At 36.9% G+C, this 17,164-nt stretch overlaps 1 protein-coding gene across 2 annotated transcripts in view; it reads right to left on the bottom strand.

The window, feature by feature from the left end:
- Positions 1-17,164, bottom strand: part of peak1 (pseudopodium-enriched atypical kinase 1) — a 137,064-nt gene that overhangs the window by 29,213 nt on the left and 90,687 nt on the right. For both annotated transcript variants that reach the window (XM_051920306.1, XM_051920307.1), the window contains one exon: positions 4,204-4,412. In XM_051920306.1, coding sequence (XP_051776266.1) covers positions 4,204-4,412 — 209 coding nt within the window. The remainder of the gene's footprint in view (positions 1-4,203; positions 4,413-17,164) is intronic.

The following is a 17,164-nucleotide window of genomic DNA, read 5'->3' as shown; positions in this document are numbered from 1 at the left end:
TGGAGGGACTATGTCTCTCGACTGGCCTGGGAACGCCTTGGGATTCTCCCGGAAGAGCTAGAAGAAGTGGCCGGGGAGAGGGAAGTCTGGGCATCTCTGCTCAAGCTGCTGCCCCCGCGACCCGACCTCGGATAAGCGGGAGACAATGGATGGATGGATGGATTATTTAATGAACTTGACCATCCATCCATCTCAAAACCAAAAGCATAGGGCAGTGAAAGGCCACATCCTAAACTAACAGCACAAGATGTAAGCAAGTGGCCAAATGCTAGACTGGGGAAAGAGTGGCAAGGGCCATTTTATGAACTTAGTTCAGCTCAATTTATTTTTGTATGCCATTTTTCATCGTGGAAGAATTAATAGTGTTTATACAGGGTTACAATTATAAAATAGTAACAGCAAAAGACAATATATAAGTACACATAATAAAGTAACAGTAAGACCTAAACATTTGAATCAGCTACTTTCACAAAAGAAATTTGTAATACATCTGTAATATTTATTATTATATACAAAATTAACCTAGCAGGAGACATGGCCAGTTTATCAAATAGCCACCTACTCCCACTCAGGCATTCATTCTTATAAATATGTATGAGATCATTATACAGTACAATGTTTTAGGAGGATATAATCACTTTCTTGCAATGGTTAGTCTCCCCACCCCATCTCTATTGCAACAACAACTTCTACCATGGACCATCAGTGTGGGCTGCCCATAACCGAAGAGAAAGTGAGCAGACAACTGAGAGGGCTACACACAGAAAAAGCCTGGGGACCAGATAGAGTCCTTTGTTGAATACGTAAGGCTGGTTCTGACCAACTTTGTGGCGTCCTTTCCTATCTGTTTAGTCTGTACTTGAGCTCAACAAAGTACCACTGCTGTGGAAAACATCCTGCATTGTTTCTGTTCCAATGAAGACAGGCACCTCTTCACCTAATGACTACAGACCAGCGGCACTTACATCTCACATCATTAAACTCTTTGACAGACTGGTCCTGGACAATATATGACTCTTCTTAATAAAGACCACATGGATCATCTACAGTCTGGCTATCAGACCAAGACTGAAGTGGAAAATGCAAGTATCTGCCTGTTATACAAGGCTTATTCCCATCTGGACAAAGTTGGCAGCACTGTGAATACTGTGTTTTTTGATTTCTCCTGTGCCTTCACTACATCCAGCTATGTTAAGGGGTATTTTCAGAGATATGCTGGTGGATGAGCCTATGGTGTCCTGGATAATGAGCTATCTATCCAGCAAACAGAAGTGTGTTATACTTGATGATCAAGTCTCTGACATGGATGGAACTGCAAAAGGAATAGTTCTGTGTCCTTTTCTCATCAATCTGTACATCTCAGACTATACATAAAACACCAGGTCATGTCACTTGCAAAAGCTCTCAGATGATTCTGCATTAATGGGGTGTGTATTGACAAAGATAAATGAGAGAGACTACAGCAGTTAGTTGGATAACTTTGTTTCTTGGTGCAAAGAAGCTTGTCTGTGACCATCAGAAAAACTAAGGAAATTGTTATTGATTTTTGCCACACAGAAAAGCTTCTACATCTTACTTTTCAGGGATTGGAGATGGTGCACTGCTACAAGTACTTTTGGGTCTATATCAATGATAGGTTAGACTGGTTTTGTAATACTGAGGAACTACAGAAGTGAGAACTGAGCAGACCTTTTTTGTGATAGCCAATCTGATTATTTTTTGTGCTGCAGTGTCAGTAACATCACTTCAAGAGAGACCTACTGAATCACCAAGCTGATTAAGAAGGCAGGTTCAGTTATAGGATAAACTGTCAAACATGATAAGGGTAATAATAGTGGATGAGAAAATGGAGACAAATCTGACAGCCATTTTGAACAATGCTGCATACAGTATTCTTTCTGACACACTATTATTATATACTTTCAGCCAAGGAATTATTTAACAGAAGTGTTTAAAGAAACACAACTACAGCTTCTTGATAACTACAAGCAATAAGCCTGCCGTGACTGCTCTTTTATGTTTAGCCAAGTCAAAAATGTTCTTTTTTTTTTTAAGCAATTCTGATGTTTATCTGGGGAATTCTGTAATAGTTTGTTTTAATATTTCTTGAGTTTCTATAAAACACTAATTTTCCTCCTTCTGACAAATAAAGAATAATCTAGTCACAAAATTCTATTAACAAGTGAAGGCAATTCCATCCATCACATTTCTCTGTTTGGTTAATCAATTGTCCTGAAACATTCAACTTTTTATTATTTTAACTTGTCAGCTTATTGTTGCACTGCTCAAGTAAGACAATTCTGTTATATTTTCTTTCACAAATAGCTGCAAAAGAGAAAATGTACTTTGTGTGGGCTCCGCTAGCTTTTCCTTTTGTTCAAATACAGAATTTCCTGTATAGACTGAGGTTTTACCACCTACACTAGGAATCTCTGTAGCACCTGCTTCATTTAAACTTTTCCTTCTTTGGCAGGGGTTGGGTGGGATGAGGTGGAGTCAATGTAAATAAAAACGTATTACATTTTCACTGTATCATTGACTTGTTTCCTTTTACAGTTCATTATCTTTTCCACTTCCACTTCATGACTCAGTAGTCTGTTTTAGTTTTCTAAAACTTTGCTTCCTGTTTTTAGTCTTCATTTAATTTCTCTTAAATTACCATGGATATCCTTGAGTACATGAATCACTTATTACAGTGAAATATTTCGAATGGATTAACTTCTGTAGACTCGCATTTAGCTTGAACTTTGTTTTCTTCAACCATTCTTGGTTAAAGAGGATCATCCCTTAGTAATGATTTTTACATTAAGTCACACACAGTTTATACTCTACCAACAGGTGACAACTGCACACTAATGATAATTCACTTGTGTATCAGAGTTAGAACAAAACATCCCTTTGTATAAATTCAAAAGGCTTTACAATACAGCCTAAACTTTTTATTATATTTTTCTCCCACATGTTTGCAACTTGGTATTGAACTTTAAATCAACAAAAAATGCCAAAATAGTATCCTTCTTGTATATCAGCATTACACAATTTGTATTTGAGTTCAATTTAATTTTACTTTACACCGCATTGTATAAATTCAAATCAATTTTTGTGTGGCATTCTTCATTGAGTGCAGGCTCAGTATGCTGTAACAAGCATGCAAGTAAAATACAATTAAAAACTTTAAAAATACATAGTACACATGCATAAAACTTCAGTAAAACAAAGCAATTTCAAACTGATTCATGTGAAAGGATGATAGCAATGTATGTCCATTAATATTATCACTGAGATATGGCAAGTTAACAACAAAGTCACATACAGTTACAGTTATCACAGTGCTCACACCCTCCTGGGCATTAGACATTACAGGTTTATGTTGGGAAATCTAACAAGATGAGAAAATCTTTTCATCCTTGGATTCCAAGGCTCCTAGTATCCCTTGCGTCTTTCCCATAGGAAGGTAAACAACTTGGAAGTAAAGCAGTGGCACCAAGTTTGATTAACTAGTTTATGAAAAATCTCCAGGTCTTTGATATTTGTTTTGAGACCTTTTTAATATTCACTACCCTGTCAGATTGGACTTCAGCTGCAAACTTTGAAAGTTTACCCACTTTACTTTAATCAACATTAATAATACAAATAACAGTTCTAATCAACTCCACTAACAATCAACGTGGAGCCTAATAATTACAGCTTAAATTACAATTGTATGAATTACTATGAATTTATTAATTATTACATTTGACAAGCTTATGTTACTTTTCAAATTCAGAAATCAATTTTTAAATACACCTGTCAACATAAATGATTTTTTAAAGCAAACCAACTTCTCAAAAAATATTTCCTTTTATAATATTAATCATGCCAGGAGCAGGTTTAACACTTTCTTTAGTTACCTTGTACAATACATTTCCTCAATTATAATTTCAATGTATATCAGGCTTTTTTATTGTTTGAAGAGTTGAGATGTTTAGAGTGACATTCTGAATAAAAAAGCTGTGAACATTCAATTTAAAATATGAAATTCCCTGAGAGACACTGCTAAAACCAGAATGCCAAATGAACAGAGAAGGTACATACTGTATACTCATATGTGACAAAATGTCTTTGTTCAATGAAATGCATATTTTAGCTATTCTCAATTCTCACTTGCTCTGGTATGAAAAATAAAAAACTATACAGTAGTGTGGTTACATGAAATATACTCACCCAGATTACTATAGGTGACTTGACAAGTGCCAGAAGCTGTAGACTCCACGTCATCCTCTTCTTCATTCACACTAACCGTCCCTTCACTAGCAGTGCTGGATGTCACCACTTTGCCATTTTTTAGCGGTTTCATTGAAGCTTTCTTATGTGCCTCACAGGATTCGATCATTGTAGAAATTTCATTAATGCTTCCTTGTTCAGTTGTTTGACTGAAATGACAAAAGCAAAACTTGATATTTTAGATAGTTTGTTTGAAATATAAATCATACATTTGATTCAAATAGTCTATTATAATATAGAACTAAGAGATATATCAATGCCATACTTATGCATTTAGGCATTCTATCCCATGAATAGAGTCGACTTACAACTGTTATATAAACTCCTGAACTGCAAATGTGGAATGTATTTTTTCCCTAACTGCATTCTTTTATTAAGAGTAACAAATAACTGAACATCAATTTTTGTACAATGTCTTTACATACTTTACCTGCAGCTGCAGGTTTTTGTTTCAATCAAATTATGCTTTTAACTTATGCTTTAGTTAAGTCGGCTGTTATTTTCCACCATCTAATTTTTTGTGTCCATCCAGGAAGCAGAAACATATTTTGTTTAGATTTTATAAGAATGCAACAGACATGGATAATTAAGTTTTTCATTGCTTGCTTCTTCAGATTTTTTCAAAGTGTTATCTTTTCATAGTATAAGTTATGTTCTTATGAAAACATCTGTGCTCTTCTTTTTTAAAGCTAATACATGGCCATGCTTATTGGGTCTGTGTTTGACAGAATTAACAGTATCACTTCACAGCGTTTTTCACATTCATGACCAGCAGCAACTCCGATGTTAGCCTCTCTTCATTGGCTCCCTGTTAGTTACAGAGTGAGAGTTAGTTACAGCTTGTTTTTTAAAGCCCTACATGGGTCAGCTCCACTGTACATAGCTGATCTTATTGTTCCATACTTGTCAGCCAGGCTGCTGCGGTCTTCAGATCAGCTATGTCTTACTATCCCAAGCACACGGTTGAAGCTGAAGGGTGATTGTGCCTTTGTAGTGGCCAGCCCTAAATTGTGGGATGGTTTGCCCCTTGTAATAAGATCAGCACCCACACTTCATAGTTTTAAGTTTCTGCTAAAAATGCACTTTTATTCACTTGCACATTGTAAAAACCCACTTTACTAACAGTAAAAGCAAAAGCACGATAAACAGGGAAACTGAATCATGGCACAAAGCAACACAATTTAAACAAGTCTAACTTAAAAAACGCAGATCTGTATGACATGCCAGACAAGGAATGGACAAAACATCCGACAGTCTAACAAGACTTGCATATATTGACATCATAAAAGATTTTGCTTTAAGACTCTGTGCATATATTATATGCAAGTTTACAAGTTATACATCTGTGATGGTGCACAAACAACTTATTAATGGCTAGGTACAACATCTTCAGAGTTACAAGTCAGCAAACAGCGAGAGCACATTCCAGTTAAGGTAAGGTGGACAAGCTATTCTTACTTCTTCAATTGCCCTCTTATACAGGTTTAAGTATTTTTTCTGTTTGGCAGAATAAAGGGAAAAGTGCAAATTGGCTGATGGACTTATCTTCTGTAAGATTCTGTTTTTTTTCTCATTTATCTTTTCAGCTTTTAAATTATGTGTATCTACTTTGAAAAGACTGACTTCAACAATGAAGAGATTTTTCACCAAGTTTGCGTCTTTACTTAATGCCTATTAAACAAGCTTAGTACTATGTTAAAAAAGATTAGTTAAGTATACAGTGGAACCTCGGTTCACAAACATCTCGGTACACATACAAATCGGTTTACGACCAAAAAGTTTGCCAAACTTTTGCCTCGGTTCACGACCACACACTCGGTATACAAACAAGCCAGGTTCCCTTTCGGTTTGTACATGTTCAGCCTCTCCCTGTGTATTTCCTGTGCAGCGAGCAAGAGAGAGAGAGCGAGAGCGCGCAACACACACACACACCCAGACATACAGAGGCAGCATACACACAGGCAGCGAGAGAGAGCCGCACGCACACAGGCAGCACGTGAGAGAGCCGCGCACACACACACAGGCAGCATGAGAGAGAGCCGCGCACACACACAGGCAGCGAGATAGAGCTGCGCACACACACAGGCAGCGAGAGAGATAGAGCCACGCACACACACAGGCAGCGAGAGAGACAGATGCGCACACACAGGAGCAGCGAGAGAGGCACGCACACACACAAGAGTGCGCTAGAGAGACACACACACAGGCGCTCCAGGCTTGCAAAAGAGAGAGAGAAAGCGAGCGAGCGAGAGAGGGAGGGACGCATAAGGTAGAGAAGGCTTGTTTTTGTTTCCAGTTCTGTTTACAGTGATCGGTTCATAGCCTGCATTGTTGCAATGTTACTTTTCTTGGTGGTTTATTAAATTACGGATTTTTCAAATGTTCATTTTTTTCCCTGTGCTTAAAACTCATTAAAAAAAAGTGTTTTTAGCGAGCGGTTCCTAGCACTATAGCATGAACTATTGCAGTGTTAGTTTTCTCTGTTGTTCAAGGTTTTCTCAGTGTTATTCAATGTTTTTACATTTAGTTTACCATTACACTGTGCATTCTATGGTATAATTAACTATTTGTGCTTAAAAATTAAAAAAATATATATATTTACATACAGTTCGTACGGTCTGGAACGGATTAATTGTATTTACATACAATCCTATGGGGGAAATTGCTTTGGTTCATGACCAAATCGGTTTACGGGCAGAGTTTTGGAACGAATTATGGTCGTGAACCGAGGTTCCACTATATATCATATTTTTCAAAAGTAGCCATCTGAATTTATCACACCAATATGGTAAATCATCTTTATATTTGTTTAGTGCAAGCATAATTTAAACTTCAATGATAGTCCACTCAACAACAATGATAATATGGAGGCAAAAATATACACCTATATTAATAAACAGTAATAACTGATTCATGTTTCTTAAAACCCTTGTCAGCTCCATTTAAATCATAGTAAATTTAGAGTCAATTACTTAACGGTGCCTATTAAATATAATAATGCCAGATGAGCAACATTTAAAAAAAGAAGTTTTTGATTATACTGGAAATTTTGCTATTTTATCATTTTTCAATCCGAAAATATCAAAATAAAAACTAAACTGGACATTCATTTATTTAACAATTCCACTTTACCTAGTTTTAGGATTTTGGGGATTGGAGCCCATCTGACTACATCAGACAAAAACTCTCTCTGAATGGACACACAAATCGATTAACGCAACATTCAACAATTTACAATGGAGGAGGAGGACAGAGAACCTGCTGAAAAAAATAACTACACAGTCATTGAGACAAAAGTAAAAAACAAAGCAAACCACAGTGTCCCGATGTTTCTTTAAGTAAACACAATCTAAATAAAATTACAAATTAAAGACAGGAAATGACTGAATTATGAGAATCATCTAATTTCCAAATACATTCTGAAGCAGACTTGGGTGCAACTGCTTACTTTTATGCAATTAGTTTAATGAAATCCTTCATCTGTACCATAAGGGTATTTCCCATGGGTGAATGTCATATTTACCCATCTCTAAGAAGCTGCAATTGGTTAGTACAGCTCTTGACAAAAACTACATCAAAACGACAAGGTAATACTTATAGAACATCTAGCAATGAGAAAACTTAAAAAGCACCAATCATGGAATGGCCAGTGGAGGAAAAAATTAAGGATTTTCAAAATCCCACATAGAATATTAAACGTCTCTAGAAAGAAATGCTACAACTGTGACAATGTGCAGTATAAACTGTAGAAGCAAGTATGCAGAGGGTGCAGACCTATAAATACCTGGGAGTGCAGCTGGATGATAAATTTGACTGGACTGCCAATATTGATGCTCTGTGTAAGAAAGGACAGAGCCGACTATACTTCCTTAGAAGGCTGGCGTCCTTCAACATCTGCAATAAGATGCTACAGATGTTCTATCAAACGGTTGTGGCGAGCGCCCTCTTCTATGCAGTGGTGTGCTGGGGAGGCAGCATAAAGAAGAGGGATGCCTCACGCCTGGACAAACTGGTGAGGAAGGCAGGCTCTATTGTAGGCACAGAGCTGGACAGTTTGACATCCGTGGCAGAGCAACGGGCACTGAGCAGGCTCCTATCAATAGTGGAGAACCACTGGGTCCACTGAACAGTATCATCTCCAGACAGAGGAGCAGCTTCAGCGACAGACTGCTGTCACTTTCCTGCTCCACTGACAGACTGAAGAGATCATTCCCCCCCACCCCACCCACTATGTGACTCTTCAATACCACCCGGGGGGGTAAACGTTAACATTATTCAAAGTTATTGTCTGTCTGTATACCAGCATTGTTATCACTCTTTAAATTAATATTTTCTTTATCAGTATGCTGCTGCTGGAGTATGTGAATTTCCCCTTGGGATTAATAAAGTATCTATCTATCTATCAAAATGAAAAAGGCCACCAAAAAGACCACAATGACTAAATGTTCTGATAAGAATGGTGTAAAGTAGAATAAAGTTTCTCTTGTTGTGTAGCATGCAGGTGCTTATCTCTGTCAGTGTGTGGAAGATTTCTGAAGACTGAAATCAACTCAGCGGGAAAATCTACTGTAGTCTTTAAGACTGGAACCTGAAAGATTTTTCACATTCTTCAAATATAATAAAAAAGAAAGATTATTCAAATTCCAAAAGGACAAAGACCCAAAATGTACAATCCTGGTCATAATGGACTATATTAAAAAGAATAATGCTAGGTTGTTTTGGGAGTTTGCAGAGTTAAATCATCAACTTCATTTGAATTGAGACTACATAGCAGTAGCTGAAATTTGCTATATACAAGCGGTTTCCTTTCAGCTTCTAAAAGCCTGAGGAAATCTGATAAAAATTGAAAAAAAAATGATAATGTTGAGATATGCAAATCCTGTTGAGACTTGTTCCAAAAGATTTAGAGCTGTACCTTGTGCCAAATGTACATCTATTAAATGTTGGCTGTGAATTGCAGAATCAGCCATGTTCAAATTTAAAATACCTGCATATTTTGTTTTTGACCAAACAAAAACTGAAATCTTCTTCTTTAAGCTTCATACTAAGAATAATCAAAAAGATTTTAGCCCAACATATTAGAAACACCAGTAAATCCAGCATAACCCTTTCTATTATACTTGGTATAACATTCACAAATCTTTTTTTATATGTACAACTCAAATACAATGTTTGCTTTACTTGTGCAACCACTCTTCTGTAGGTAACGTCATCACTGACAAACTGTGAGCCATGGAGGGAGCCCTTTAGAGTGGACACTGCTGAAGCCACATCAAGTATACAGGATAGGATAGGTGTATCATCTCTCAGAGAACACAATTTTGCACAGCGGCCTTTGCAACACAAAGTGTAACAGCGGCATTATTAAATTGAAGGGTCATGGTCAATATCTTTTTTTCTCCTTTTTTCCCCCAAATGACTGCCTTAAATGCCAAAGCAAACCAATAAAATACTGAAAAGTTATGTTGCCATTTTAAGGAATGAAATCAATATCGACTACATCCTTGGTATCATAAAGAGTACTTCCAGTAGCTTGGGCATTGGATTTCTTCATTGTTGGAGAAAAACCATGCCTCCATTTTTTGATTGCTGGCATCAAACTCTTTTTGGAATACTGGATGCACTGCTACTTCACTTCACAAGTCAACATTCAGATCACCCAAATACAGACCTTCCTCACCCTTAATTGTTCATAATGACTGGATTCAACTAGCTAGCAGTGTCCACTACCTCATTCACAATTACTCTTCAATTCACAATTAAGATTTGCTTCAAGATGTTAGACTTGTCTTCTGTCATCAGTGCCGAAGGCAGGATAGACCTTGGGTCATCTTTAAAAGAAGTCCTGCAATGAAGGATTTCAGCAGACTGTTATTGTTATGACATACGATGGGAACTGGTCTTGGTACTACTCAAGAATTAATTTATATCGTTCTCTAGTACGGATTTGCTTCTGAAGCAAGAAATGTGCAGTTTTCTATCACTTGTGGTTTTAGTACAATTCACATAATTCAGTGCACAAGATCTAGTTTTTGGCCAATTATAACAGCATCACCACAGAATTTCCCTATCATGTTCAACATCAGATTTTTGTAATGATGTTTTGCCAATGAAAGCTTGCTTAGAAAATCCACTCATTATCTCAGTTACTGAACCTGTTAAATCAATTCAAGGGCATATCAAGTTAGCATCAATCCCAGCAACACTGGCTACAAAACAAACAAATCCTGAAGGGGACATTAATTCATAGCAACACATAAATGGGTATAATTTAGAGTTGTCAATACATCTAAAGCAGACATCTTTATAAGTCCAATTAGATCCTCTTCAATAAATATTTTTCTGCTTCCCGGCAACAAATGCTAAAGGTATACCTAGATGGCAATATAATCAAAAATCAAGGCAATATTTATCATGTTATGGCTGTAAACCAAATGTAAAGTGGTGTCAGCCATTGCAGCTGGCAACAAAGACACAAATGAGATAAAGCTGGGGGAGCAGTAGAACATATGTTTGTGAGTAGTAGTTCTCAAATGCAGTCTTGGAGACCCAACAATGCTGCAGGCATTTGCTCCAACAAGCTTAAAAAAATCTGTGATTCGTTTTACCTCTAATTGATCTAATATTCTGTGGTCTTTTTTGCTAACTTAGTTGTATTTTAAAAATGCTAACTAACAGTGAACAGAATAAACACCTGGGCAAATGACACAACTTCAGGATCAGATCTGCTAATGTTGTCCTTAGTAAGTACGAATGGTTTCAATAACCAGGAAAGTACAATATAAATCATAATAAAAATCTTAAAAACCAAGTTACATAAAAAAAAATTATCCACATGCAACATCCATTTCTTTTAAGAAGAATTTACCAAACTTAATTTGTATGTTCATCTGAAAACACAGTAACTAGAAAATACTGACCTGCTTTATTGGGTTTATGAATCAAAGCAAAAACAGAAGTTCCTGTAGCCACATGATATCTGACTGAGCTTGAGAACCATTGTTTTAGAAAGGACCCATGGAACGAACATCGCTCCATAGGCACAGAATAGGAATATGGCAATTTAACAGATGATCCCCATTCCAATAGATGGCAGCAGAGAGACTATAAAGTATATGTGGTTCTGTATTGTGGTGAACAGACCACCTGGGGATTTCCTAGCTCTTCAAGTGTGGGCTGAGGCCCAGGAAACTGCAGACAGCTGCATCCAGTATGGTGAGTTATAACAGGACTGCCACAGGAGTTCCCAAGGGCGACTCTCATCCTGGAAGCAGTCCCTGGTTGTGGGTTAAATGTTCACTCCAGCCAGACCTCAATGTGTTTGGAGTCAGTTAGAGATTCAAGGTAAGAGTTCGACTGTTGGGATATAGAAAGGCTAGAGTAGTGAGAGATACAAAAGGTACGAGAGATGATAGCAGTTTTGCTTGCATTGACAACTGTTTGTTACTTATTGTTTTGCCTTAAGCTATTTCTGTTATTTATAGTTCCAAATGTTTTTATTTTTCAATAAAAACAAACACCTTTTTATGTTATTTTGATGTCTTGGACTGCATGTTGGACTAAGGACATCACAAGAGTGCCTTCTGTTGGTCACACAGGGAACGCATCCTTTGTTACACTACAGAAAGGTCTTTTAAACCACTACTAGTTGTTTGTATCAAGTTAAAACACTGCCACTATGAAAGGCTAACTAACCAGTCAAGATGGGAAATGTTATTTATAATAAATTCTGAGGTAGGGAATTCAGAGACGCAGCAAAAGCCATATTATTAATGAAGCTAGGGAATATTGATTCACAGATAAATGTGAAAAAGTGTTTATAAGACATTTGCATAGAACGGTTTATATACTGTATTGTTCATGTACAGTTCGGATGGTGCTTTATTTGTATAAACAAACAAACAAACAAACAAACAAATAAATAAATGCAAATTAGATAAAGACATCAGGGCTTTCAAGCAAGACCACTGTTGTATCACCAGATTGACTAAAATGGTTTATGGAGTGGCATATCACTACTATATGCTCATAGAATTGTACATGTACCTCCCATCCATTCTTTTTAAAGTATGCTTGTTTAACCTCTGGGAGATGATACCAGATCAAAGACGAGGAGAGCCCTTACATCTCTGAAACTAAAGTGCATTCCAATGATAAACATGAAAGGTGCACTCAGGAATCTGGCCACTAAATCCACAGTTCATACTGATTGCATTTGTTACACTTCCATACCAAAGGAACTTCAGAGAGGAACAGAAAGAAACACGCACTTTAAGATGATCTGTTAGATACAAGGACACACAGTGATTTTAATAGTTTGCAACTAGAGCCTATGGTGAAATACATACTTGCTTTCTTATTTGACAATTTCTGAATATTCAGCTGTTTCAGTGAGGGGGAGTGCTCTACGATTTACTCAAGCCCCACAGTTGATTAACGGTTCAACAGCATATCTGAAAACATTTTGAGGCAAAAAATTGTCAGAGATAGTAATGCACTTGGAGACTAAGTGAATCCTTCAGTGACTTCAAGAAATTTGCCAGAGCATCATTATTATGTCTAACTGTATTTGTACAACTGAATATAATATAAAATAAATCTTATTGGATACAATTTCACAATTATATTGTAGTATTTTTATGTATTATAAGTAAAACAAAAATTCCTTACAGTAGCAATATAAATTATAACACTGTATGTACATTATATTTAAACAGGGCCTGATTTTAAGATATAATTCATCTGAATGTCATTGACATCTCATAACCCTTCCTGGAAGAGGAGTAAGGAGACATAATTCAAAGCTGTCAATTTCAAAGCTTTTTACTCACTCTTTTTAGTGATTGGCAAGGCAAACAAACATCTGTGATGAGAATAACATAGTTCCAATCTAAATTCTATGAAATTTAATGTTGTCAGTTATATGGTGATGTGCTTTCCATCTTCTAGACTAGCTGTTCAAGTATACATTAAAATACAATCCAAACCATACTAAATTACAAAATACTTTGTAAAACAAAGTCAGAACTTAATTTACTGTGATGCGAAGAAGGAGCACTGCTTTTACTTCACTGTGTGTCACCGCTGAATAAACTGTTGTTGGCTATAAGCTGAAGCTGGAGTCTTATGGGAGGGTGAACATATGAGCCAGTCTAGACAGTTTCTTATAAGGCTCATAGACTCTGGGGGTGAATACCCTGGATCTGCTACAACACATGTTCCAGGAATTGGGGTAGACGAATACTGAGCTACTCTTCAAAAAGTTCCTTTGATTGACGCTACTATGTGGTATTTTTCAGTTGATCTTTCCCCGTTATTACACATTACCTCTGGGTAATAAACACATACAGATGAAGATGATGTTGTTTGCACTTCCAGTCGTTGTTTCAAATGGTGAACACCTGCGATGAATAATGGCAAACATGCATGACCTAAGAGAAACACCACTAATTTTATTCATTTACATATATTTTTAAATAATCTTGCTTTTCTGTGGCAAAGAATGAAATGTTTTGTCTTGCTTGAGCAATTACTCCTCTGTATCGACCTGATGTCATCATCAATGGCATAGTATGCCCCACTGAGGTACCCCATCAGACTGGGTCTAGATAATATGGCAGGTGTTGCATCTCCTCTAAAAAAAACAAACAAAAAAAAAACTACTCTAGATTAAACTTATGCAGTGGAGGTTTGAGGGGAGGGTAGATTGGAGGGGCATTATGGTGATGCAAACAGGGAGTGCTGTAAATGTTGAATAACAACATAGATTTTGACTTTGTATCAGAACCAGCTTTTGGACCTCAGTACTGGTACCAAAACAGTTTAGAAGCAAACAATGAATAACTCCAAACCCCCTGGTGCTCCACATCATTACACTGCACTATGCACTGCTTTCCTGTTGATAGGGAAGCAATACAGGAAGGGTTAGGGGTAGGGGCAGGGGCTTAAGGTCCATGTAGCCTTGATCATATTGAAGCCTGTGTTTTCATGAAGAATACAGTCCCACGTCAACTCTACAGCATGTGTTTGGGATTGAGTAAAAAGCTGACTTTACTTCCGGTAACAGAAATCCTGAAATCCCTGTGCCATACATCATATAAAACTGTTTTCAAGTTGTAGTGATGTATCCAAAATTCACATTAGTTTGAATTCATCAGCTTGAGATTCTCCTTGAAGCAATGAATGCAGTGATGTTTCATTTCAGGAGTCAACAACCAGAGCACACAAGCCCTGCATTGAATTGACTTCAATCTAGTCCCCATAACTATCCCTGCTATTTCATGTACCATGACTATTTATTTTTCATGATTTATTCCAAGGTGGGAACATCTTTTTCTGTCATGAATGTCAAAGACAGTCCAGACCTCGAGTCATCCTCGAGAGTCACCTTGTTACGACAACTCAGTTCATTAGCCCATCTCTTGACTGTGGCACATAAAGGTGACTGCTTTGGGTACAAGTTGACTAGGTACTTGTAAATCTTCAAAGTAGTACTGTTCTCTAGCGGTAGCAATTCCTTGATAGCAGAATACGCATAAATATAAAAACCACAGAAGCTAGAAACTTGTATCTAATATATTTTAGTACACATGTCAATACTGGGAAATACCCCCTTTTTAGGTTCAGTCTTCAAACTTAATCTAGGAACAAAGCCTGCATATGGTAATGGAATTGCCAGAATTAACGCACAAAGTGTTGTTGTCCAATCCAGTTTGAGTGGTTGGTCCTGTCATTTTCACACAGCCTCATTTTAAGTGCTATGGCGTTGGAACTCCTTACTCAACACTTTTGTCTCTTTTTATTTTGTGAATGACAGCTATGTTGATATGATGTTGTCTGTGTGACAGTCTGCAAATCAGGTAAATCAATTTTGTTTTTATTGAGTTGTACCTACATACCTGTATGTGTACACTAGGCATGTTTTTAAATGATCAATAAACCAATATTATATGCTTTGAATGCTAATGAGTACATCTTTATATACAAGTAGTCTTCTGAAATGCACAGCTTGTACACTTGACAACAGGTAGATGATTTCTTTTGAAAGATAATTACTTTGATTCAATGCTGCTGGCATGTTACATCCTTTGAAACACGCTGGCTTTTCTGCTGCATTTAGCTCTAGCAATACTAATTATTTATCATGTATATTTTTGTAGCTAAATTATGACATTTAATTTTCCCCCAATATTAAGCTGACGCATGCAAGTGCTATCCGCCAAACCAGACGTTAGACTTTCAGTGATCAAGCCTTCTCCATTGCAGCTCTAGGGGGACAGAGTTCCTTTACCAAGGTTTTCTCATTTCAGCTTTTGGACAATACATGGTTTGGAACAGATCCAGAACTTTAGAAATGGCTTTATTACTTTCTGCAATCTGAGACATAAACAGCCTTTTTACCTTGGCAACTTTACTCTAATGGTAAGGGTCAGATTCAAATAGACAGGACTGGCCTAAGTTGGTCCTGACTGTTAAGAAGATATTTCAGCTGACTTCAGTTACCTCTTTAACTGGTCCGATTTCACAGTTGGCAGTAATCTTTTTTTCAAATCTCAAGATAACATTTTTGATATACTTGTAAACCAAAGGGATAAAATATACAAAAATGTTTGTGTCACCATTTCTATTAAATGATGCACTACATACTAAATCAACTTCAACGTTCTAAACAAAATCACTCTGAAAAATATGCGACAATGCAGAAATTTATATTGGTAGGAAATAGTTTGTTTGAGATCCTGCTCTTCTTTGAAGAACCCTTGCTACAACAATCCCATTTTGCTTTTGGGCCAGGTGTAGAAGTAACAAACTCAAGCTTTATTGAGCGCCAAAAATCACACTTTATACACCTACTGCATTCCAGAATTTGTTAACAAACAGCTACTGCTACATTTTCTTTACAAACTAGGCACACACCAGTACTTCTTTGCTTATTAAAATCGTATATTCTGCCTTACATCTCTCATAAAACTGCATTCCCTCTTTATCAGCTTTTCAAATTTTTAGTTAGGAAAGCTAGCAGCAGCCACGGGACCTAAAGCAGCATTGAGTAAAAAAAAATATTGTGAGCACATAAAATTTGAGCGAGAGCCCAGACACAAACAAGCATTTGTAGATAAAGCAAACTATTTTCATCTACACCTGATTTAACATATGTCACGACTGGATGGTACTTGAGTATATTTAAAAAAAAAAAAAAAGAAATGTGAATGCGTTAGTAATGGATCACACACCACATTTACAAATATTTGTTCTATCAAGACAACATAAAAGGCAAAATCTAGCAATTCAATGGTAGCAGTTAGGTAAGCCAAAGAGGAATAGCCATTCATGACACCTGTGTAGCAGAGTGGCAGTAGCAGAGTGTGTGCTATACTCTACTTCATAAGACTTTCACATCATTGGCATCATGCTAAACATTAAAATGCTTTATGGCAGCATGGCACAAATTTTCACTTTTTCTTGTTGGGTCATTATGAGTAGCCAGTTTCTATTCTAACTACAGGTTAAGCCCAAGTCACATCAGACGACTTTTCCAACGATTTTCAGTCGTAGCCTTCAATTACATAATCTTATCCAGCAGGAGACTGTCGGCGGCATACTCCTATGAAGGTGATCACCTAATGTGACATACCTAACAACTGAGACCAAATAGTCTGTGACTAGCTATGATAAAATCAAACCTATTTGATTTTCTCGCTAGTTGAAGGAGTGGGTTGTACACACAGAAGAGCTGACAACCAATGAATGCACATCCACAAATATAATGCATAGAATGTAGCCATGAGGAATTAGGAACATGTGTTTTACACCTCAGAAATAGAAGAGAAGCTCATCTGTCTGATATCTCATGCTTTATGTACTAAACCAGAATGGAGAAAAAAACAAAAAAAACAAAATA

This window comes from Erpetoichthys calabaricus, chromosome 17 (assembly GCF_900747795.2).
Source record: "Erpetoichthys calabaricus chromosome 17, fErpCal1.3, whole genome shotgun sequence".
Lineage (NCBI taxonomy): Eukaryota > Metazoa > Chordata > Cladistia > Polypteriformes > Polypteridae > Erpetoichthys > Erpetoichthys calabaricus.
This window is presented reverse-complemented; position numbering and strand designations above follow the sequence as displayed.